The 25,461-nt window shown below is 38.0% G+C and overlaps 1 protein-coding gene across 1 annotated transcript; it reads right to left on the bottom strand.

Annotated features, from left to right (window-relative positions):
* Positions 1-10: 10 nt before the first annotated feature.
* Positions 11-25,218, bottom strand: cnot6l (CCR4-NOT transcription complex, subunit 6-like). Its single transcript, XM_088076326.1, has 13 exons — positions 25,085-25,218; positions 21,221-21,342; positions 18,526-18,712; positions 17,315-17,400; positions 16,805-16,894; positions 16,565-16,633; positions 15,820-15,977; positions 14,825-14,979; positions 13,276-13,427; positions 11,620-11,847; positions 10,423-10,634; positions 7,832-8,049; positions 11-4,311 (listed from the first exon to the last, which is right to left on the bottom strand). Exons 2-13 carry the CDS (start codon positions 21,330-21,332, stop codon positions 4,275-4,277), a joined length of 1,704 nt encoding a protein of 567 aa, XP_087932452.1. The 5' UTR covers positions 21,333-21,342; positions 25,085-25,218; the 3' UTR covers positions 11-4,274.
* Positions 25,219-25,461: the final 243 nt, after the last annotated feature.

Below are 25,461 nucleotides of genomic sequence, written 5' to 3' on the forward strand. Positions count from 1 at the left end.
ACAAAAAGACTCAAAAAATGACATGTTTATTGCCTACAGGAGGTGGAGAGAGTCGGGGGTTTGTGTGGAGAGATGATACAAAATGCTGTTGAGCATGTTTGGTTTCATCTGAGGTGAAAACAGCTCACTTCTTAAATACAGTTGTAGCCTTTGTAGAAGTCCTCTGTTCCCTCATGTGAATATGTTGAGACAAAATAAGTAGCGTGCCCTCAGAAACCGCTGAAACTCCCTAAGAGTGTGGATGAAAACCTCCTAAATTTCAGTTTTTTGGGGAACAATTTTTTCAAAATAATTTATGAAAAAGGTCTCATTCAGAGTGCCAGTCCAAATCTGTTTTGTCGAGACTATCCAGATTCAGTTTTTAAAGTCCGGATGGCAAAAAAAACAAACAAACCAAATAAAAAAAAAAGCCCACATTAAATGCATTTTTTTTTTCAAATGGGACCCAAATCATATTTAGAAACAGTTTTAAGTGCGATTCCAATTAAATCTCCACAGATGTGTCTCGTTATCAAATTTTTAAAGTGTCTTCGTCATTTGCACCATTTGACGCGCCGATGATGACACAGCGATGTCCAATTACTATGGAGGAATTTGTTTGTTTGTGTGACAGCGCTCCATTTCTTAAACTTTGGCATCGGAAAGCCGCACCACCAGTGTAGCTACGTAGATACTGACGCGTATGTCTTCACCACAGCAACCCATGCAGATAGGTTGGTCATTTCTGGTCACACGAATCCGATCTTTATTTTGAACATGCCAAATAACGTGGGAGAACAAAATAAAAAACAACAACACCAGAATGCCCATCGGACATATTCAGGAAACAAATGTAAGTGTTTCATGATCGACAACTTCTTTTAAATTTTATAAAAAAAAAACAATAGACATGAATATCCCGGTCACATGCAAATATCGATGTGAACAGTCTGTGTTCAAGATCTGATATGAGTAACAAATCAGATTTTCCTGCAAACCGTGTGTCATTGTTTGTTTTCATTTGCATTTGTGTTTGATTTTATTGTTTTTTACTTCCCCCTGCAAAACATTTTACAGCTTTAATAAAAGGTGCACTCCAGGGATCTTACTTCCTCACTCACCAGAAACAAAAAGTGTGCTCAAAGTCTCAGCAAAGGAGTCAGAGGGGCCGTTCACACGGCAGCGGTTCTTGCACGAAACAAACTTGTGGTGGGGTTTTGCCTTTTGGTCACACGACAACTGTGTTTTGGGGGGCTGAAAACGCAAAATTCTGAAACTGCCGTGTAAACTTGCAATGCACGGACCCTGTGAGAACGGTTACGTCATGGCAGCATCTCCCGCATGCACATAGTGTTATTTCTCAAAGTTACACCGCCAACTACTGGCCTGGCATGCACACTACAGTGTTTTCAGTTGTTTTTGCAGATCCGTTTTCACAATGTTATCATATGAACGCAGATTTTTTTTAAAAGCGCAAAGACCAGACTTTTCTATTTTCAGTAGGGCCGTTCTCGTCTAAATGTGGCCTGAGACATCGAGACTTTCAGTTGTTAAAATAGGTCAAACTGCAGAAACATTGCATCGTGCAATTTCATGCTGTTTCCTAAATTCCTGCTTTTTTCAAATCCCACAACTCAAATTTCAGAATTTCTTCGGAAAGTAGCAGCACTCCTCCTGACAAGTAAATGAAACTTTATGTTTACAGTCAGAGTTTCCCTCTGAGAAAAGTGCAACAGAAAAAATAAGTTTATCATGATAAAAACTGTAAATTTACAGGGGAGGATGTAATATTTAAAATATGATAAAAGCATAAAAATTTCCAAAATTAGGAGGATAGCTGGCAGGAGGTTTTCATCCAAAATTGAGATAACATGTAGTCTTCCTGTTTTTATAATTTAGTGCCATTAGGTGGCACATCGCCGATTGCACCCAACCGAAACTCCTCAGGTGTAGAAACATGGCAGACTATGTTGGAGAGGAGCGACTCATTCTCTTTCTACGGTAACAAAAACAACAATTCTTAGTTTCAGGTGATTCTATGCCAATAAAAACATCGCTAGCACAAGGAGCACAAATTTCTTGTGTTTTAGTTGAATTATTATATACATTTCTGCCAATATATATCCCGAAATCGTGATCCCTGGACCTTTTAATTATATAAATATCATCTTTATCGTCTATATCGCCTTTTGAAAAGTTGTGTTATCTCTCATAAAAGAAAAACTAATGAGGTAATTTAGTGTCTTTCAGTGATTTAACATCTTTTTGACTTTTCATTTATTCATTAATTTATGCAGATTTTGTCTTTTTTGAGTGAGGGGATTTAAAAACCAAAGTAAAAGGACCTCTGCAAAGGATAGATCTGTATTTTTTTTTTGTTAGAGGAAAATCACAAAGTCAGCACTGCCACCTACGCTAGATAAACTTCCTCTCGTCCTCGCAGGTTTACAGTAACTTGCTTCGCTGCAGTCTTGCACCTTTTGACATTTACTTGTCAGACACGATGCGCATTTTGGCTTCCACAACCCGCTTCGTCTAAGTTCAGCAGCTCTCCACCACAAAGCTGCAAGTTTTCCCTCCAACCAAACTCTCACCGCCCGCTTCCTCTCGCCTGCGGTGGAGGCTGGTTGGACTGAAAACCGATCAGGTGAAGAGCTGCTTGTCTGGAATCTGATATGAGAAACTTAACTCTGTTGTTGCATATAACAGGTTTCAGTGCAGTTCTTTTTTAAAATCCTCTTGAGAAATAATGTAGCACCGTTGTTGGTGACTGCTGGTGGCTGAGGATCCTCACTCAGTTTCACTTCACATGAATAAAATCTGCTCAAAGTTGCTGAAAGGCAGCAACTTTAAAATACTTTTTTCGAGAAATGCTTCAAGGAATAAATATTTTGTTTCCAGAAAAAACAGCATTGCATTCCTTTTTTTCTTGTCACTCTTGGAATTGACGGATGTCAATTGCAAGTTTGAAGGAAAGACAGTAAAGTAAAGTTGTTTTTTAACCCCTGAAATCTGAAATCTGAAATCTGGAGCAACATCACTTTTTGTGCTGCTTTCAGAAACTCTTTACAAGTATTTTAACCTTTGAACCCGCACAAAATTGGTGCAATTTCTTTCAAAAACAGGGGAAAAAGGCAATGAGCAACATGAAAAGAAATGTTGCTGAAATTGCAAGAATTTGTAGATTTAGTCCAAGGGTTAAAAAGGTAAACTCTATTTATAATCATAATTATATATTTAAATCATGTTACAGAATTATTATAACTTTTTAATATTATTTTGCAATTATTATAGTTTTTTTTTTATTTTTTTAAACTAATTTTTAGTTAAAGTTGAACATTATATGAGTTTCTTGTTAATTTTGTGGTAATTTCCTCTTATGTAGCTCATTGCCTTTGCCTTCGTTTTCTTAAAAAAAACAAACAATCAAGCCAATTTGGCCAGGTTTCAAAGGGTTAAATTGTCAGACCAAGAGACGGAGGAGAAGTTGCTGCCTTTCTCCTTTGAAGTCTGATTTCACACTAACCAATGCATTAACTTGTAATCAGTATTGTCCGTTAATGATTATTTACGATACACCATTCATTTTAAAGGTTGTATCAACTTGCTTCAGATTTTGCATAATCTCATTTTTATCACTTTTTTGGTTTCTTTTGAACTTCATTTTCCACATCACAAGTTACAGGTTAATACATTGGGGAGAAAACATTTAAGCAGCATCCCTTAAGTTCATGTTTCTCAGTTTGGACACAGCAGCTTGGCCTAGCTGGAGGCGTCAAATTCAACATGTAAAAGCCGATAAAAGACAACAAACCCTATCCAAATGCTAAATGCCTTAACAGATAATCCTCGTATGACTTATCGACCATCAAAAACCTCATGTCGCAACTGCATTGCTGGAAAATCAGCCTAAATTACCTTAAACAAAACATGGCCAGATACTGAACAACAGGATTTTTACATTCAGAAATCACATGCGATGATGATCGTGACAATCCTGTGAAATTTACAGCAACCTCTGTGCAGAGAAAAACTGCAGAAACAACTAGTGTGCATTTCAGATATCTGGTAGAAATGATTTGTCCTTGATGTTATATGGATACAAAAAATCTGTTTGATCAAAAAAAACCCCAAAAAACAGAAATCAGTCTGAAGTGAGCAATGATTCCTTGTGATTTCATCTCCAAGAGTTGGTTCAGGAAGGATTTAAGGGATGAGGGTATGGATGGCTGGATGGCTGGATGGCTGGATGGCTGGATGGATGGATGGATGGATGGCTGGATGATGGCGCTGGGTTAATCTCTGAGCGTCTTGGTCTCATGGGCAGTGCTGCTGTTGGAGAAATTGTACAAACTAGGCACGTTGTTTGTAGAAAAAGTATGCGAGGTGCTCTTTACAGAGACAAAATTAAGAGGGCAAATGCTTGTGGGTAATGATAGTTTGTGGAAAATGCAGAAGACGTGGCTGTGGATGTTGGATGATGTGTGATCGGGATCTGGGGAAGCTGTTTTGGGGAAAACATCAAGTACAAAGTCGAAGAAATTAAAATAATTTTGATTAAGCATCATCTCAGAGCGTGAAGAGCTTTGGGCGGACACTGGAGAAATAAAAGCCATCAAGACAAAACTGCTTTTAAACCTAGAACATTTATCTTTTTTCTCAAAAACTTGGTAATACTGAATTGTACAAAGTACCAATTGAAAGACTGCATGTTTGCTAGAGACAGAAAATGCCCGTAGTTCAAAAAACATAGTTGGACAGAGACCAGTTTTGTCTCTACAAGAGTATCGGAGACAGGTGGAGGTGGTATTCACATATGAGATCTTAGTGCACCGGGCAAAGAAAAAAAAAGTACAACACCAGGTACATCTTTGATTTGTGAGAAAAAATACGCCCCTTAATCGGAGAATGGTACATTCCCCTCACAGATGTGAAAGTCGCCCAGTCATCAAAGGCAATTTAATTTATGTACAGCTTGTTGTACAAAACCAGAAAACCCAGTGAGGTGAGTTTAGGAGTGAAGTATAGGCCTCTAAATGCTCGTAATGATAGACTTCATCAACTCCACCAAAACTGGAGGTGCATGCGTTAGCGCCAAATCAAGTGCAAATGAAGCAAAGCCGGTTAAACTGATCAGACCGGGGTTTAAAGCTGAAGGTACAGGGTGCCGTCTTGTGCTGACACAATTTATCCCAAAATTTATGGCTTCTCTTTTCTTGCTTTAGCTCATTTAATCTCAGGTGTGTTAAATGTGCCGAAAATTTTAAACACCGTGAGTGCACGGGTATGGGATCTGTGTCCCTCTGCAAAGGTAGGGCTGGGTATCAAACCTCAATATTTTCATTTGTACCAATCGAAACGTGTCCGTCACATTGAGTATTGGTAAATGTCAATCTCATGCAACCTTTAACAAATTCTTTAAGATTTTCATTAAAATTTTGCCAATTTTGGTCTTTTATATTCTGCAAAATAGCCATATGGCTGATTGTGTTTAGACCAGTGGTTGCGCCTTTTGACATTTAGTTACATTTTCTCATATTACCAATTATACAGGAAGAATAAAAAGCAAAGATTAGAGAAAAGTCCCAAACATAACGGTAAAAAATAAAGATTGTCTTTTTTTGAAGCTTACAGAGCGTTCTGTAAAATGTCAATGAAAGGTGCATTGATAAATCAAATTTCAAATCATTGAGTGATGACCTCATCGACAAATCTGACTAAATAATGCATATTTCTGCCTTTGTGCAAACTCGATTTCAGTCGTGAATCTACAGTTTTATACATCTGACCTCAGATTTTGAGCCACTGGTTTTAACAACAAACATTTTAGAAGTTTGGCCCCTTTTGTTAAGGAGACTTTTGCATCTGTACCGAAACTCAGGTACGACATTTGTATTGATACCCAGTCCTACCCAGTTAATCCCAAATTAAATCCTACCTACAAATACTTAGGCCTCTTTTAAAAGTCTTACAACTAAACCAAATATTTTTGAAAAAGTGTCAAAACCAAATTTATCAAACACTTTTTGCATCTTCTGACAACTGAAAAATTACACTAATCCAAATTTCTCATGATATTTTTTTTTTTCCAGTGGAGCAAAAGTGCAGCAGCAGTTTCATATAAAAAAAAATCACCAAGACGTGGGACTTCTACAACAACAACGACATATATGTATGTAAGTACATACGTTACCTGTGCTTTATAGAGGATTTTGAAACCAACAGCTTCCTGTTTGGTTTTGCTCTACGACTCTGAGAGTCTTCGGTTTGAGAGGTACTGCTGGATGCATAGCATAGCCCTGAGTTACAACTTACATAAAGGGCTATTAGTTCTAATCATCTGACACAAATATACAAAGTCCACAGGAATCTGGCATGAAGAGGCTCCAACAATTAATTTCATAGTGAGCATTTGGTAAATACATTCGGCTCCTGGTTACAAACCATTGGCAGATTCTTCCCAGGAAGGTTTTTTTTTCTCTGACACCAATAAATAAATATGATCTCGGTCGACAGATCATAAGTCACTCATTCTGGGCAGATTCTTTGGTTAGTCAGGTGAGCGGAAACGGGACAATACTCTTTTAAGATCATAGGTGTTTGAAAGCACAGAAGTATAAAGCGCATTGTTGGGTCATTGTCAGGATTGTGTGACGTGTTTTGATGGGCTAATTTGGCTTCGACGCTTATCATTATTTAGGATTTTAGCTCTCATTTGGCCTGAACTGATTGTTTTATGACTTCATTGTGCTGCAGAAAAACTCACAAGTTGTATCTTCTAAACGGTAGCAAGCACGATTCGTCTGCAGGTAAAATATTTAGCAATGATCACGGAGAGGTGCAAGAAAAAAGAAAATTCATAGAAGTGAATGAAGCAGCTCTGTAACATTCACTATGAAGCGGCTTCCAGGTTTGGATTTTGCTATCTGGCAAGAGGGAGTCATGTGACATCCTCTTCAAGCAACATAATCCAAAATGATGTGGAAATATTACTCATCAATATTATCATTGCTGTTATGTGACTCACAAGCAGCTCAGATTAATTCATATTGTAGTTCCTATAAGAAACACGATTTAGTGTTACCATGTTGTTACATTACTTTTAAAACGCCCAATCGGTACTTTTTAACCTTAAAAATTGCAGTTTTTTCCTCCACATTTAATAGAAGTAAGTATTTTGGTGTTCCTCTGCTGATCAGAATAGAAAATAAGGATCTGCGTTTACAAAAACGACTGATGGAAATACATTTTTTGTAAACATTTCTTACTTTCTGTTGTTTGTAGTGTTACTTCTCTCATTAAAATACCTTTCAGTTAATTTGGGAGTGACAGCAGGTTCCAGTTCTACACAGTTCAACACAGCATAAACTGTATATTGTGGTGCTGCAGTAATATGTTGTTTTTAATCTAAAAAAAGATTTTTTTTTCACAGTTGTGTGAAATTTCACACATTCACTGCTGACGTTTGTGTAGTTTATCATTAAAAAGTTGATGGTTTTAGGTTTGTTGCTGTCTGTAAGCTGTTACGATCATATCTAAGGCAACAAAAAATAAAAGAAATTGACATTGGGAGTTACCAAAGCAACCTCATCCCAAACATTTGGTATTAAGCCTTTTCAAGGGGAGAAAAAAATGAAATAAAACAAACAATTACAGTGTGCAAAAACACAAAAAGGAGCAACAAACGGGCGAATACTTCACTCCTTATGGAAAGGTGTGTCTCAGGGTCGGAGGGGTCGGATGGTTTCTGAGTTTTAACATGATTGGTAAACTGTACAGGGTCCTGTATAAAGCTGGGGGTGGGGAGGGACAGTGTTTTAAAGGTTGGCGGGGCTCTCGCAGGCTGCACTACCTGTGGACCGGCAGGTGCAGCCCGTTGAGGGGGTTGAGCGTGTGGGGTGGGGGAGGGTGCAGCTCCAGCTGGGCCAGCAGGGAGAAGTGGTCCGAGGGAACGTGGGGGTGCGGGCAGCCGGTGATGTTGTTGTCGATGAGCCACTGGCTGTCCAGCGGCCCCATCAGGCCCAGGACGCTCATGTGGGTCTTGGAGAAGAAGATGTAGTCGATAACGCCCTGCAGACACAAAGACACCATGTGAAATCAGTTTAGCGCCGAACTTCCAGCTTTGCTGTGAGTTGGTCCGCATCCGAGAGAAAACTGGTGCCGAATTTGACTCTAGGGGGCCGTTTACATGGCAACGATTCATGCATGAAACTCTAAACTTTTGTTGCGGTTTGGCCTTTCGTTCACATGGTAACGGCGTTTTGGGGGCCTGAAAATGCAAACTTTTGAAACTCCTGAGTGTAATCTTTTGAAAGCGCCGCCCCTTCTGTCGCCGTGTAAACTGGTGATGCGCGGATCATGTCAAAATGGTGACGTCACGGCTGTACTTGATGTATGCGTCCTAACAAAGTTAACACTGCCAATTACTGGCCTGTCATAGATACTACAGTGTTTTCAGTTGTTTTTGCAGATCCGTGTAAACTGGGATCGTTCTCACAATGTTACCATTTTTTAAAAAAGTCTTAAGTTTTTAGAGGGCCAGTTCTTGTCTAAACACGGCCTAAAACTCATAATGTATCTTTAATTATTAGACTTTTTTGTTATTAACGGTGCCTAAAAAACTGAAATACGGTAAAACTGTCAAAACATTTCTTCAATTTTGTTTGCAAGGCTAAATTTGACATTAAACACTTCTCTAACATGCTGATTTGTGACCTTTTAAAGGTGATGTTCAGTGGATTTTATTACCTCTGGGCAGAACCAAACCAGCAGTTTCCCCGTTTCCAGTTTTTATGCTGAGCAAACCACTTGCTGGTTGTAACTTCATACAGGGTTACCACAGATTTTTATGGACAAAACTTCAAACTCAAAATATGACCAAATTTATGAACAGTAGTCCTGGACAGGTTCAAAACCTGTTTAATCACACTGTCAGAAGATTACTTTTCGTACCCTACTTTGCTGCTGTTTTTCAGTATCAGATTCAAACTCTGTTTAAACCAAATTTCAGATAGTTGGCAAACATGGAGGAAGAGATTAAATGCAGGGAGAAAATGAATAAATCTACATGAAAGTAAACAGAATGTCACACATTGACTTATTAGAGTTAAGTCATGTCAACAGCTACGAAAAAAAGTGTGCTTTTATGTAACTAATTTTGGAAGGTTATCTATGAAAGATTACTGCAACAATTCCATTACGAACAACAAAATCCCATGACCTTTCCAAAACTTACCAGGATCATACTAATTCCATGACTTCTCCAGGCCTGGACAATTAGTTTAAGCTTTAATTTTGCCTATTTAGTATTTTTCCCGCAAAGGCATCATGCAAAATTTCACATGTTCAGTCTCCAAAAAGAAAACTTTGCACTTTTGGCCAAATAAATGAGAGTCCAGCAGCTGGACTTTTCAGCCAAATCACAAAATTATTCAGATTTGGAGATGTCAGTCTGAGATTAATCACTCTTCCACGATTACATATTAATTATCTAAAATGGACAGCTTTGGAGTGACAAAATTTTGTCTATAGGAAGCGTTCATGTTTGCATAAAGGAAAAAACTCTTAAATCTAAAGATTCATCCACTTGCCTGGAAAGTAAGTTTCCTCTGCGCCTACTGACTGTTTCCAGACCAAAAAAACAAGAAACGGTGTAGTCTTGACAAAGGAGGAGGATTAATCATTTTGACTCACTTTACCTCCCTTTCTCTTCATTTGTTTATACTTGTTTAAATAGTTACTAAGTGATGATGCGTGTGATGCACTAAAATAAGATTCAGAAAAAAACACAAAACAGGGATTCTTGATTTTGCCTGAAAGAGCCAAAAAGGATAAACTCTGTGTTTCTGTAGGAACCTTTGCATTTTAACAGTTTGTGTAAAGGGAAAACTTTCAAAGTAAGAAACAGAAACAGTGAAAACACAAATCTGTCTGACAACCGCCTGTATGACTCACTAGAAACCAGAGCAGAGACCACAAGACAAAACAAAACAAATACAGACATGTACGTTTTACCACCAACATTTCTAAAAAAGAGTAGAAAAGAAGACTATAAATCGCAGCTCAGACGCTGTAATGTTGAGTGTTTTCCATTTCATCTGCAATCTCCCACAACAGATTACCCATAATGATACAGACTAAAACACCCCACATATCAATCTGGCTTACGGAAAATATTGCAGAAAAACAGTAAGTTTTGTGTTTGTTTAACCACATACTATTGTACTGTTTGTCCTTTAACTTGATCCTCAACTAGACTAAAAGTTTGTAGCTACTTTCCATTTCTCCATATTCCAAATACAGGGAAAATTACATCATCAGTAAATAGTAAAAATTATAAATTCAGAGGCAAAAGCCCAGAATGACACTCAGAAATAATACAATTTATGTTTTTAGAAAATTATCAGCATATTCCGTCTTTAAACCGTCACAGGAGGTTGTTACCTTGAAGTCGTATGTGTAGTTGGTGTAAGGCATCAGATTGCTGTCGTAGGCGCTCTTCAGCTGGAAGCTGTGTGTGATGCTTCCGTCCGAGTTGCCGTTCTTGCCGTTTTTGCCGTTGCAGCTGAAGTTGGTCAGACATTCATTGTAGCGTAGCTCCTTGAAGTCCTTGTGGTTATCAGCCACTCCTCCGTTACTCAGGTATTCCACCACACCTGGATCATATAAAAAAAGTAAAAATACTGTACAGATCCAGTGTGTGGATCAGGAATATTCCTCTTATTTTATATCTGTTGTGTGTTTTTATCTTTGTGGGGATAAAGGACTCGAATATGATTTGTACGACCGTGTCATCTTTTGACTTAAGGGGAAACTGAAATCATCAAGTAAAGATTCTGAAAAGTCTGGAAGTATGCACTAACTTCCATTGATTTTTTATGACGACTTAAAAATGGAGGGTCAGGCGCTTAATATGAGGGATCATAGACAACAGGACTCGTCACTCCAGCTGAGGCCAACTGGACGCACCAAACTCTCATGACAACACTATCGAGATCAAGAGTAAACAAACAAGTTTGAAGAAAAAGAAAAACAATCATAAATACAAGACGGACAGCAGCATTTTTTATCTGTGCTAAGAAAGAAAAGAAGCGGAGAAAATGCATTTGGGCGAAGTCACGGAAGCGCAAACGTGTTTGGACTTTACAGACTGCAGAGGGAGCTCGAAGTGAGTGAATGAAATACTTTTCTGTAACGTAACATAGTGGATCCAAGCCGAGGCAACGTTGGCTAACACATGGTGCAACGGAGGGATAACGACAGAACATTCGACTGTTGGCGGTACGCGTGACCTGGTTGGGTCAGTGACCCGTGTACACAACATGACACCGTCAAGAGTCGGCTCTGAAAAATCAACCATGTTTAATACGCTCAGACTCATGACGATTCGAATCTGTGCCTCTCATACACTTACAGATTTCTGTGCCAACTTGCCAAACCAACTGGGGAGTTGTCACGATTGTGAATCCTGTCTACAGTCGTGCAGCGTATCCCCGAATTTAGTAAAGGAGATTTGACAAAAATATGTCAATGACGAAAACCAAACATACAAAACTAGGTCTGCAGCAAAATAAATGAAAGAGGATTTAAAGACAGAGTGTGAGACTGAAACAAAGTCGCTAAAAAGTGAGAGGGTTGTACCGGAGTCGGGCAGCGAGTTGAGGTCAGCACACAGGACGATGGGGATGGAGGACGGGTCGGAGGTCGGCGAACCGGTCGCCATGGAGCCCGAGGCCCTCTCAGCGATGCTCTTCAGCTCCGACAGGAACATCATGGTTTGGATCAGCTTGACGTCCGAGTACTCGGGGTCCCAGTGCATGTGGGCGTTGGCCACCAGGATCAGCTGCCTCTCCTGTGGTGGCTTCATGCCTGAAGACAGTGAAGAAAACTCGATTATGACACAGATATGCACTATTTTACCCACTTTGTTGTGCTGTAGACTACAGTCCAGCCATAAACAAAGTGGATCAAAGAGTTTCGGCTGTGTTTTAGACAAAAATCATGTTCATCTTGATAATTATACAGATCAGTATAAAATAATTCCAGTTATACATGGAATATTGAATATTTGCCAAAGTGTGCACTAGGAGGGTTTTCTCTCTATCTCTGAAACACTTTGCCACGATAAACACGTGTTTTGATCGTTTTTTTAGAAGTCCGTCTTGTTCGGGTTGTTTTGCAGATCGTAGATTGTTGTGATACAATAGTTTCTGCACGATTCTCCACAGTTGAATCAGGCTTTCACCATCTGAGGGGACATGTCCGCACATCTGCATTTGCAGCCAATAAAACAATATAATCACACAATATGATCAATATGAAGTTTATTATGGGATTTCTGACTAATGAAGCCAACACTAAATCGCCTACCCCAGTTTTAAACACGAGAAAAAAAATTACGAGTGAAAACGACCTTTAAGACCCCACAAAAACCCCAAATGAAACCTAAACATGGCTGAATTTTGGTTATGGAAAAGCACAGGATGCTGATGCAACTTCTGAAAGTCAGAAAGTGCTGAAATAGTAAAATAATAACAATCACAGGGAAGAGAAAGACTTACAGAACGTAAGTGAAAAAGACAGAAATCAACCACAAAAGGGGAAGTTATAGTGTGCATGTACGTCAACTGTTGTTAAACAAATTTAGGAATATTGCTCTGCATGTCACTCACTGCAAAGTTTAATAATCACTGATAAATACTAATGTTATGCAATGTATAAGCCACAACAGATTGTGGCAGATTTTTGATACAAATGTTGTCTGAGCCGGATCAAAACTAACTTTCTAAATTAGTCAACAGGGACACCTTGTGGCAAAAAGACATGGATGCAGATCGACTTTAAAGGCCTTACTTTTATTTCCAACAAATAGTTTTGGATTGCTTGTTACAAGCTGACTGCAATTTTATTCATTTATTTTTGGCAACAGATCAACTATGGATCCATTATACAGTTATAGTAACACTTTGTAAACTTAAAGTCATAAATGTGTGGGAGTCAATTTACAGTAAATGTAATATAATATTCAGCAGACTGGTAGTTGTTCTCTTCCCATCATGATGCTTTATGATACGTCAGTGGACATATTTCTCTAATCTGCACGGGTCTTTAGACCGCAGTGGAAACGCAAATAACCATCAGATGAAAGAAGCTTTTAGTTCCTTGAAAAAGTCCCGCAAACTCAGGGACAAACTGCGACATTTGAAGCCTGAGTGTGTCGACTCGGATTATAGTACAACAGGAACAATGGACAGTCACGTTTCATGTTTGGTATTGAGCTCTGAAGATTGTTCTTACCACCGGAGAACATGTCCTTATTGACCTCGAGCAGAACCGCCACCCCGATGTTGTCTTTGGTCATCACTCTGTTCAGCATGACCTCCGAGCCCTCGGAGTTGGCCATGGCCACCTGGTTGAACTCCACAGTGTGTTTCTGGACCAACGTAAACCTGCAGAAACATCCGCAAAGCAGCAGAAATTTACACGCAGGACTCGCGCTAAAATTCACAGCTGTAAAAATATCCCTGCTTTACTACATACACTGCCGTACACATATTTAGAATCACCCGTTAAACTTTTATTTTTCTCCTTTTCATTCAGTAATGAACTTTTTAAACAGAGATAAAAACGGTATAATTCAGAGACCTAATGTATTATTTACAATTGAAATAGTTTGTGCCCTAGATGAAGAATAATTCAGTGATTCAAACTAACATTTATCCAAAGTTGTGACCATTCTCCCCCGAAACAACCTCTGGTTTTCAATTTGTTTTAAAAAACTCTTTATTTCCATTATCCAGTGTATCTCTGTTGTTATATGTCCACTGTGTTCCTTCATTTGAGATTTGACTGGCACTGTTTTAACCCTTTGTAACCTGGGTCAACATCACTCTTCTTTGCTGCATTCGGACACCTTTCACTAGGATTAATACTTTTAAATCCAAGCAAATTGGTTAATTTTTTTTTTTTTTAACATGGGGAAAAGGCAAAGAGTAACTCAGTACGAAATGTCCCACTATTTCAAAATTATTACACATTTTAAACAGTTTCTTAGGTCATTTTCTTTGTTGTTTGTTTTTATTTACTCTACTGTTGTTATTATTATTATAATATTATATTATAATATTATTAATATATATATATATATATATATAATAATATTATATTATTATATTTCATTTGATTTATTTATTACTTATTTATAGCTAATTTTCAGGTAATCTGCATGTACGTTTTTATTCATTGTTCATTGTCTCCTCATGTTTTTGAAAGAAATCGAGCCAGTTTGCCACAGTTTTAAAGGGTTAATTAGGTAATCTAATTGCGCCCTCTTCTGCAGTGGCACCTGACTGAAGAATTAGCGCCACCTACTGATTATTTTGATGAATCAACTCACAATATTTGCATCACAGTAGTGGGTGGTAAACACATACATTTGCATTTTCTTTATCAGATCTTTTTTAAAAAAAGTTAAACATTTGCGCTGCATCAGGATGAAAACAACTTTTTTCTGCCTTTTCAGTCGTCAGTCTGGCTGAACCATTGTACAGCGTTTTGTTCTCTAACCGTCATACAAAATAACATCTATTTGTAGACTTTCAACAACCTAAAAACATGAAATAATATTCAAAATTCAGTGTAGTCCTCTCAGCCATCTGACTGAACCCAAATTGTGGCAGATTACAGACTTTTGAACAATATAACTTAGTGATCGTGCCCGCAACATCGTCACTTATGTAGAGCTCACTTCTGTAACTCTCACTTCTAATGTTCTTCAATGTGCAAACCACAACCTACGAACCTTCAAATATATTCAGTTAATCTTCTGTGAAGCTCTTTAACTCACTTTTCGGTCTTGAAGAACACAGCGCAGCCGTCCACGTGTTTCCTCTCCTGCTCGGAAACCAGTTTGGCACGAGACTTTGGGCAGAAGTAGCCGTCGTAGCCGCGCTCCTTTAGTGTTTCCAGAAACAGTGTGTAGTACTGCTCCGTCTCCACCTCCTGCAGACACGCAGGGCCAGAAATGTCAATTAAAGGAGTCAAAAATGTGTGTGTGTGTGTGTGTGTGTGTGTGTGTGTGTGTGTGTATGAAAGAGGGAGCATCAGCCAAAAAGGAATTGCAAATATTATAAGTAATACACGTTTTGGTGTTCCGGATGGGGCAGATCTGATTCCAGATGCTCCATCTTGAAGCACCTCCAGCTCAAACATGAGCTAAAGCCCGCCAACATGTCCGACAGCCTGCTCCAGCAACTTGACATGACTAGACATGTCCAACATCTCCAGCACGGACATGTCCGAATGCCCACTCCAGCGCGAATATGTCCGACGGTCGCTAGAGCGCGGACATGTCCGACAGCTCCAACACGCGAACTCCAGCAAGCGCACAACTCTCAAAAGCAGGACACTGCTTCTCAACCCTCTCAAGCGCGCGGACATGTCCGACAGCCCGCTCCAACTGGAGCAGTTTTACAAACTTCACAAGGTTTTCCAACAAAACACCTTCATTCATTGCGCGCGACCAATATGCACGAAGATGACTATTAATAATTTGACTTTGTTAATCTGCACTTGTTCCTTTGTGCTGCTGCAACATCTGAATTTCCCTGCTGGGGATCAATAAAAGTTGATCTTATCTCATCTCTTGCAACTTCCAGGTTGCTTGTAAGACAATTAAAGAGATATCAGTAGAAAAACAGTCTCCCATAGTGAGGACAGTTTATCAGTAATATCGGCCTCTTTGTCTACTTGACAGTGACTTTATTTCGTGGAGGAGGGATGGTTGGAGACTGCAGGATTTGGGAAACATGGAGGCTTTGAGCTGGGGAGTCCCTCATTTACCTGCAGGCTGATGATGTCAGCGTCACAGCTGGTGATCTCCTCCATGATGCCTTTCTTGCGGTACTCCCAGTTGAGCGCCCAGGATGGACAGTAGCCGTACAGCTGTCGCGTGGCGTACTTGTCACACAGCACGTTGTAGCACATGACCGTGAACACAGCTGCAGAAAAAAAACAAAATTGTTATCATTGAGATCTATGGAGCTTTAATTTTACATCTCTGATATTTAGTGAAAAAATTCCCCCAAGGGGACAATAAAGCGTATCGTATCGTATCGTATCGTATCGTATCGTATCGTATCGTATTGTACTGTATTGTATACTTGATCATTTTTTAAACGTTTTTTAAGTTGTTTTTCAAAACTCTCCATTGGCAATTTTTTTGAGTTTATTCAAGAAAAGATAATAAACACTTGCTTTATTACTAAATCTTCCATGTCAAACATTAAGAAAAGATCAGTCGTGTTTTTCTTTTGTCATATCAGCGAGTTCTTAGTTTTTGGCTCCACTCAAACTGAAACACACATTTTGTTAACTATGCGTTATAAATAAAGAATTAAGTTGTTAGTGAGTTTCATCCTACAACTAAAAGAAACTCTACGCTGTCTTGCATCACTGCTTCAATACGCTTGTAAAAGTCATTCAGCAACCGAAAACAAAAACAATCTAGACTGACAAATAGCACTACAGGCAAGAGTAAAAATATGTAGTTTTTATTTGGGGTGAACTTTAACCCCGATGAACGTACCTGTGGAACTCATTTGGTCTCGCTCTTTCAGAGTGATCCAAGGTCTTTGGGGGAGCTGCTCCGGGTGCACTGCAAAACGGAGCAGAGGCAAATTAGGGACGAGCGCTCGACGGTCTGTGACAAACACAATGGTCTACCTGCCTGATACACCTGCGTTGCTCAGGTTTACTATAAACTGCAGGTTAAATATGCATGAGCTCAAATAAAACCGTCGTGAGGTGAAGCTGCCGAGCTGTTTACCTGCTAGATTGTCGAGCATGTAGTTCAAAAGCTTTCTGGTTCCGTCCGGCTCCTGGTACAGATTGAGGATGTCTTGGGACAAAGGGTTTCCTGCAAAACAACCACATTATTCAAATAAATTACATTTAAAAATGGAAAGCACTCTTATTTCAGCAGCTGCTTTGAAAATCAGATGAGAAATGTTGAGTTTTTAAGAAAATATCCACAAATTATGACTATTTGCAACTAGAATTCACCTACATTTGATAAATATCAGTCATTTACAACTGTCAGATTTTAATTAGTTGAAATATCTAAAATATTTTTAATAATAAAAAGAAAAGACTCGACTTTTAGCCCCAAATAGTGATTTACAACTGGCAGAATTTAAATTAGTTGAAATATCTAAAACATTGTTAATAACAAAAACAAAAGACTCACCTTTCAGCCCCAGAAAGTGATTAACAACTGTCAGATTTTAATTAGTTGAAATACCTCAAATACTTTTAATAATGAAAAGAAAAAACTCACCTTTTAGCCCCAAGGTTTGTAACTGGAAAAGCCTCCCAAGTTCATAAGGCAGAACTCGTAAAAGATTGTTGTTTAAAAGCAATTCCCTGCAGGAAAACGGGACAAAAATGATCAGTGTTTTTCTGTCTTTCACAGATTTGATCTGACAGTGTGGTAATTCCCCGTCATTGATTTTTACCGGTGTCCAAACATCGACCACGTTGTCCTTTGTTGTCACTTCAATTATATTTTCCAGGAAAAATGTGTCTTTGCTTGTCATCTTTGTTTTTTGTCTGTCAGTTTAGAGATGAGATGCTTTTAGGAGCCTGCAGGATAACTACCTCCACCCACACACTTTATAATCTCTCTCTTTCTTCTGAGCGTTTGATCGCTGCGTTTTTAATCATCCTGTTTTTAATCACTTCTCTTTTGTGCTTTGGGATTGTTCGGCTCATAATACCCTGAATGAATCCAAAGAATGATTTATTTTTCAGGACAAAGTATACACTGTTAAGTGCAGTGAAAGCTTTGTAAAAATGAAGTCATTATCGAGATTAAGGTAAATTTCAAACAAGCAGGCAAATCTCAGCATTCACTGACTGAGACGAAGGATTGTTTGCTTAAAAAAACCCACATGGCAAACTTGCAAAGCATAAGTCCTCAATATTTAATATATTATTTATTACACTTAGACATTCACATCTGGTCTAAAAGTTGAAATGCCACGGTCTGAATTTTAGGTTTATGAGCAAAAACTAAATTAACAGTGTAATTTATGTTTGTGTTGAGTGTTTAGTTCAGCTTATTTGCACACAGTAAGAACTGCATAAAATACAGATAAAAATCTAGACGCTTATACAAACAAGCCCCCCCCAAAAACAAAAAAACATTTTACAGAGAAATACGACAAAAGATAAAAGACAACAAGTAAACAGTCAGAAAACCTTAATCCAATAAAAAAACAAGAAATACATAAAACAGGATACTTAAACACAAAGTGTAAAGGAAAAAAGGAAATCTATCTATCTCTATCTCTCTCTCTATATATATATTTATACTGTAATACTGTGATTTTTCTCCAGATCACAGATTACTCAACCATTCTCTGCAGATCTGTGTAAAGCATAAACACAGTTTTTCTTGTCATATTAAAAAAGTCTATTTTGCGTGTTGGCGTCTCTTAATGTCTCTGAATTCTCTACAGGTGTTTCTGCTGAACGGGACCGGCCTACCTGAGAGAGACCATGTTGCCCAGTTCGGCGGGCAGGCTGCGGAGCTTATTGGACGACAGGTTCAGGTAGACCAGGTTGGGCAGCTTGGCGATGTCCGGCGGGATGCGGCTCAGGTTGTTGTCGTTGATGTGCAGCGCCGTCAGGTGGGTGAGTGTCCATAACGAGCTGCTCAGACTCCTCACACGTCCTGCGTCAAGACAGACACGGGGACAACAGAGCGTCTTTAAAAAGGGACATCACAGACATTTCTTATTTTTTAATCTACATCAGTTCTAATCATAAATATCAAATATTCATTTATTTTCAGAATTTTAACCCTTTAAATGCCAGGTTTTTGTCACAGTATCACTACGTTCTTAGATGAAAAAATACACACAAAAATTGAATTATTTTTAATATTCTACTTTTTTTTTTTTTATCACAGCCTGAATTATTTCAGTAATTAGTTGCAGCAATGACTGTGACATTATTTTCTTCAAATGCAAAATATGACAAAATGACAATATGACAATATGTCAAAATGACAAATTTCAAATTCAAAGAAATTGAACTTGAAAGGAATTTTCAAAGAAAAAATACACCCAATAGTCCCTAAGGGTTAATAAAACAAACTTCAATAAGAAACACATTTGTTTTATATCTGAGCTTTGTGATAAATGAAACCACAGAACCAAACGAGCAGAAAGATTTAAAATCCTAAAATTCAATCAATCAATAATCAACAATTGCAAACACAAGATCCATATAATTAGATTCAATAATAAGATAAACTTAAAAGGACAAAAATGCTATTTTTTGCAAGGTCCTCCCTATGAGAGACATTTTATTAACCATTTTTTTCAAAGCTTGATCCAAATTTCAATCACTCAACTGCAGTCGTGTATGAAAATGTTGAACTTTTGAATTAAAAAAAAAAAATCTGTTGGCTGATAGATATTCAGGGACGTCATTTTTGTCAGTCCCAAATGGATTTGTATGACTTTTATTGACAGGAAGTCCATAAGTTGTAGAAAATGTGCTGAAACAAGAAAAGTGCGCAGAGGTCACTTAAACACAAAAGGCTGCAGCTCTTAAGACAAACATCCTTTTCCTTTCAAACTATTTTAATTTTAGATCTTTTTCCTTCCAAAACAAGAAGTAAATTCAGTTTTTATAACCGAAAATAATTGTTGTTCAGGGTGGAAAATCACATGAAACAGAATGAAGATCATCATGTTTCATCTTGTGACACTAAAATCAGACTGATGGACTCGAGCAGAGCACCGGTGGAGAACTCTGTGCTCCATTATGGCCCTTTAATAAAGACTTTACAACAAAAAGACAAAACAACTAAATGAAAGTACAAAAAAATGTTTGGATTAGGAAGAATCCACCATGATTTAACCCTCTGAAACCAGAGAAAATTGGCTTGATTTCCCACAAAAATATAGAAAGAGGAAATTTGTAAATAAACAACAAGAAATTATCCCAAAATTAGGAAGAAATTTGTAAAAATCTATAAGAAAATCATCTGAAATCAAACTCTAAAAAGAAAAGTAAAAGAACAAAAAAAATAAAAGAATTGATAAGATTAAATACAAATAATAAATTAAAAAAATCTTTTTTTTTCTGTGAACTGATTTCATATATATATATTGGTAATAATTATATAATTTTCTTGATATTTTTCCCTAATTATTTGATATTTTTCTAATGATTCACTCTCTTTTTTAGAGCTAATTTTCAGGTCGTTTTCTCATCACCATTTACAGTTTTTTTTTAGCAATTGGCGGGGCATCTCATGCCAAGTTTCTGATTGCTTTTTTCCAATGTTTTTGAAAAAAAACCAAAACAATTTGCTCATGTTTCAAAGGGTTAAACGCTTGTAAAAACTGTCTTGTCGCTGACTATTCCATATCTAATATGTAGATATATAAAAGATCAATTAACATAAAACATTAACCTCTTCTGCATGTTTATTATTAACTTTAAACCCTCCAGGGAGAGTTTATTAACCATTAATAACTCTTTTTTTTCAGTTTCACATTCATTCAGCTGTGAACTGATTTAACCTGAAACGCCCGTGATTCTGCCCGTCGCCGTCAGTGGACATCTGAGGTTTTGGGGTCAAAATAATTTCAATGATGTGGTTCATAGATCTTCATTATCTTATCTGGGAATCCTTTGATGGGATTTTTTTCTCATTGGGCTGCGGTTTGTGATTAACTTCATGATTGATTCATCTGCTGAATATTTTCTTGATTAATCAGTTCATCGTTTGGTCTATAAAATGTCAGAAAATGTCAAATAAATGTCCCAAACCAAATGCATTTCAAATGATTAATCAATTATTAACTAATTTTTCTGTTGATAAATCTGCAGAAACTAAAAAGTACAGCTCAGCTTCAGTTTGCACAGACAGTACGGTCTGAGTGAGATAATACCGAAAACTTTACTGATATTCTGCTTCATCTCAGATTTGTATATATTTTTTAACGTTTGGCCATCATGTTTTGGGAAAAGCGGACAGGGTGTCAGGGACCAGCATGAAGCCAGCATTTCCTAAATGCTCTAATATTGCAAAATAAATGACGGTGCTGGTTTTCCATGCTGGGCTCTGCTGGTCCAGTTCGGGTACAGATTTACACCTGAGCTTCAAGGCTTCAGAGGGGATATTTTTATGGAAACAATCCCAGAGCGAGTTTGTCAGACTGACCAGAAATCTCGAGCTCGGCCCAGTAAGACTTCTTCCCACTGGCCGCCTCCTCCGCTGGCATGATGGTGTAACATCTGCGGGGATCTGGAGGATCATATTTTTCCTTTGGCATACCTGTTAATCTGAAAAATAAAGCCAGAAACAGAGATTTTAGTGAAAATGCAGAAACCAAGAAACACTCATGAGATGACAGAAGAGGAAGACAGCGAGCCGGGAAAATACGGACGTAAACAATGTTGGATTTAAAAGACGTGTTTGAACTCGAGGATACACACGTTTTGTTTTGGCGAGTGTAAACATGCAAGAAAAACTCCACAGGAGCCCAGACTAAAACCGTTAAATAATTATGACAAAAAAATCTAATTAAAGAACACATTTTAACAATTCAATACTATAAAAATAAAAAAGTGATACTTAGAGATAAAAAGATATTTTTGCAAAGATGGTTTTAAGTGAATATTTGGTCGTTAACACAGTAAAAAAGGCCGTTGTTGTTATTATTACCACGCCTTTACAGTCTTGATTATTAAACTGATTAATGATTTAGCCTAAAAAAAAAAGAAAGAATATATATTCATATCATATCATATCATATCATATTTTTGAACAAAAATGTCCAAAACCATGTCTTAAAATCCCCGATTTTGTCCAAAAAACAGCCCAAAGATGTAGTTTTTGCCTGATAAAGTAATCAAACAATCACCAATCAGCGATCTCCCACCTTCCCATCTATCAGCTGTCTTATCAATAAAGTCAAAAATCCAGAAAAAATAAAAATAAAAAAAACTTGCTAATGGCAATTAACTATTTTTTTTAACTCTACAACAAATTAAAAAAAAAAGTCTTGCAGTCTGTTTTCAAACACACTTTGTTTTGTTAAAGATAAGAAATGTTATTATCCAGTCTGAGTCCTTCAGCACCAAATTCATCTGTCAGGTGTGTGATTCTTGTTTCAGACCTAAATTTCTGCTCAGACAGATGAAAAAAAGATATCTTTTTTTTTTACGTGCAAGTCTCAGTGAACGGCAAACCCCCAAAATCCTGCAGCCACCTGTAAAATATTTTCCTACCCATTTAAATATTAAAAAAACGAGGCAGGTGGAAGCAGTAAGCTCAGCTGCCTCAGACAACGTTTGCTGGCAAATCCTCGACCGAATCGGAGCCAAACGGCAGAGGAAGCATCTGGAGGACGGTTTCGCCGCTCAAATGAAAGCCGACGTCTATAAAGAGCTGAGACACTCGCGTCAGTCATAGATCGCTCATCATCACCTTCCTCACATCACGTGATTTAAGCTGAATCCAGGCAGAAAGTAAATTCTGGTGATTAAAGGACAAAAAAGGGAAAACATGTCCGTAATCGCTTACAGCTGCAATGGAGTCAATTCTTAATAATAATAATAATAATAATAATAATAATAATAATAATAATAATAATAATAATAAATAAATAAAATAAAATAATAACAACAACATGGGTTAATAAAGCTTCTAGAATTAAAAAACAAACAAAATAAATAAATAAACAGACAAATAAATAAAATGAAAAATGAAAAGGTCAGAGAGGAACGGGTCTGAATCTTGACTTTAGTTGACTTATCAAACTTATTTTTAATCATCAAAACAGTAAGTTTTCAAATACATCGTTGATTTAAGGCTGGAAAATTAAATTTGGCCTTTAATAGGACATTCACTGAAATTGTATCATGAGGATCAAACGATGTAATATTTTTTACAAAAAGAAACTTTATTGATCCAAATGGACATCCAGGTGTCAATGCAGCGTACTACTGCGTGTATAAACTAAAGTAACAAATATAAAACTAACAAAATTGGGTATTATAGTTATTTTAATTGTTGTTTTACATATGTGAAGAGTTAGGGCTCATGCAGTGTGTAACAGCAGGACACAATTATTTTACATGTGATTTTGCACACATCAATCATGATATATTCCTAAAACCATAGAAATATGTTAAATTTAAGCTCATTTGAGATATCTGCAGCCCTGTGCTCCAAAAAGGATGCATATTAATGTTTGTGAAAGCACATTTTTAGGCCACCTCTCAGTATTTACATCATAATATCACATTTATTTCAATTCATAACACAGATTGTGTTACAAAAAGTAACCAGAATGTTATTTTCCCAAAGCAGGAAAACACAAGAATAATGTCACTAACATTAAATATAACTGTATAATTATATGACTCTAAACATTTCAGCTACTTTTGCAGTATTTCTGCCTCAGGTTGTATATGTTCTATTTTACCATAATCATCATAAATATTGACATATGTACATTTTCATTTTTTGAATATTTATACTGTGCAACATGCTGTGCAGTTTCCTACAGCGCAATAATATTTATAGGCTAAAGTTCGATACTTTGACAGTAAATATACTTTACACCATGTGTATTTCAGTTATCCTGTGCAACTACCAATCGTGGTAATACAGTATCTGCTGTTTAAGTAAAAGGTGTATATAGTATATATAGATTTATTTTATTTTCTCTAATTTGTGTAATATTTTATGATTTTTTCAGAAACTCAGTCACTTTTTTGCATTTTTCTTTGACTCTTTAGCTGCTGTTATGTGTGAATTTCCCCAGTGTGGGATTAATAAAGTCTTATAATATATGTGTCAGGATAGGAGACATGACACCAACTCAGACTTTAATTACTGCAACCAATAAAAAGCCTTAAAGTTGCCTTAAAATGTAAGTAACATGGTGTTCTGAGCATATGAAAAATCTGTTTGCTTATATCACCTTCAAACGCTTTTTCTTAGACACCGTGAGTAGTTCTTGAGAGCAGTAAACATATATCATAACAAAACAACTTACAAAGTCAAAGATAAAAAAAAATACACTCGCAATAATCACATTTGCTGTGCGGCCATGCAGTCTGCAGGAGGTCCTCTCAGAAAGCCTCCCGGCTTACAGCAGGAGCCTGCAGCTGATTTAACCTCCCCTGCTGTCGGCCTGCAGCCTGCACGGCTCAGGGGCGCACATTATGTTGCGTGACTTGTTGTTTAGTATCCACTGACTTGTGAACATCGTGCGTGTGAGCAGAACAAGTGTGCGAAGAGAGAACAAAAAAAGAAACGGGGTGCGTGATAGATATGCACCCAGCCGCCGTGACTGAGGGTGAACAAGTTTGGAGAAGACTTACATAACTTGTTTACACACTTCTGGGTCACAAGTAAGCGGCCGCGGGCAGATATACGGCCTGCTGGCGGTGGGTCATATCACCGCCGCACGGAGACGCCTGCGACGGCGTCTTTCATCACAACAAGCCGGGGGGTGATCACATTTGTCCGGGGGGAGCTGAGACGAGTAGTGCGTGAATCTGTTGCATTTGAGTTATTTTATTATAACAAGGCGGGAGTTTGTTTTTTTTTTTCTTTTTTTTTGTAAATGGAAAATATGCAGCAATGACAACTGCGCCAACAGCTGAGAGTCCAAACATAGCAGTAATGTCAAAAGTGACAAGCACGTAACGTTACATGGACGGGGGCCCGTGCAGGACAAGTCCGGCCCACCGCTCACCAGCTGTCACACCTGGCAACGAGGTAAACACGCCCCTCCCGATTTATCTACTTAAACATTTCAACATGTTCAAAACTGGGCAAATATCACCCAAACAGCGCGCAGACAGGTGACCCGCCGGGGGAGCTCCGGAGCACGGCGCTGGATTAGTTTGGCTGGCGGCAGCAGAGCGCACGCTGCCCGGGCTCACCGAGGCGGACTGCGGGGGTAGACCGAGTTGGTGCGATCGGAAGCGGATTTAACTGTGAAATGTAACCCGGGGCGACCTGGATGAAGTGTTCGCAGCTTCAGAACAAAATCAGAGTTGTTTTTACCTTCATTCGGGAGCGGTAGAAGACGATTTTTAGAGGGAACTGGTAGAGACATGCAGACACGGCTGGTGAACCCGTTTAGACCCTGAACGTCTCGGAAACAGAAGGAAGAACAACAAACGCGACTTCCGCTCGTCCTCGTCCGCACACGGCGCGCATCCCCGGATTTCCTAAATGCATGCATCTTCATGTTATTTGAACTTTATTCCTTTTTTTTTTTAAATAACAACAAGATAAAACACAAGACCCTGCAGCCACCATAAAGAAATCCCATTGCGGATGTAGCATTTTCTGTACTAGCCCAAAGCAAGACCAAACTCCATGTAAATTTCAGTTTAATATCATAAAAAAGAGATAAATAGATTGAAATTGATCAATTC

The sequence above is a fragment of the Plectropomus leopardus genome, chromosome 4, assembly GCF_026936395.1.
Source record: "Plectropomus leopardus strain MGB_pleo_1.0 chromosome 4, ASM2693639v1, whole genome shotgun sequence".
NCBI lineage: Eukaryota > Metazoa > Chordata > Actinopteri > Perciformes > Serranidae > Plectropomus > Plectropomus leopardus.

Coding starts and splice junctions, on each gene's coding strand:
- cnot6l (XM_088076326.1), bottom strand. CDS start 21,332: ATGCCAAAGGAAAAATATGATCCTCCAGATCCCCGCAGATGTTACACC. Junction 14,980..15,819: donor CTGACATCATCAGCCTGCAG/GTAAATGAGGGA, acceptor GCGTGTCTGCAG/GAGGTGGAGACGGAGCAGTA. Junction 10,635..11,619: donor CAACTCGCTGCCCGACTCCG/GTACAACCCTCT, acceptor TATATGATCCAG/GTGTGGTGGAATACCTGAGT.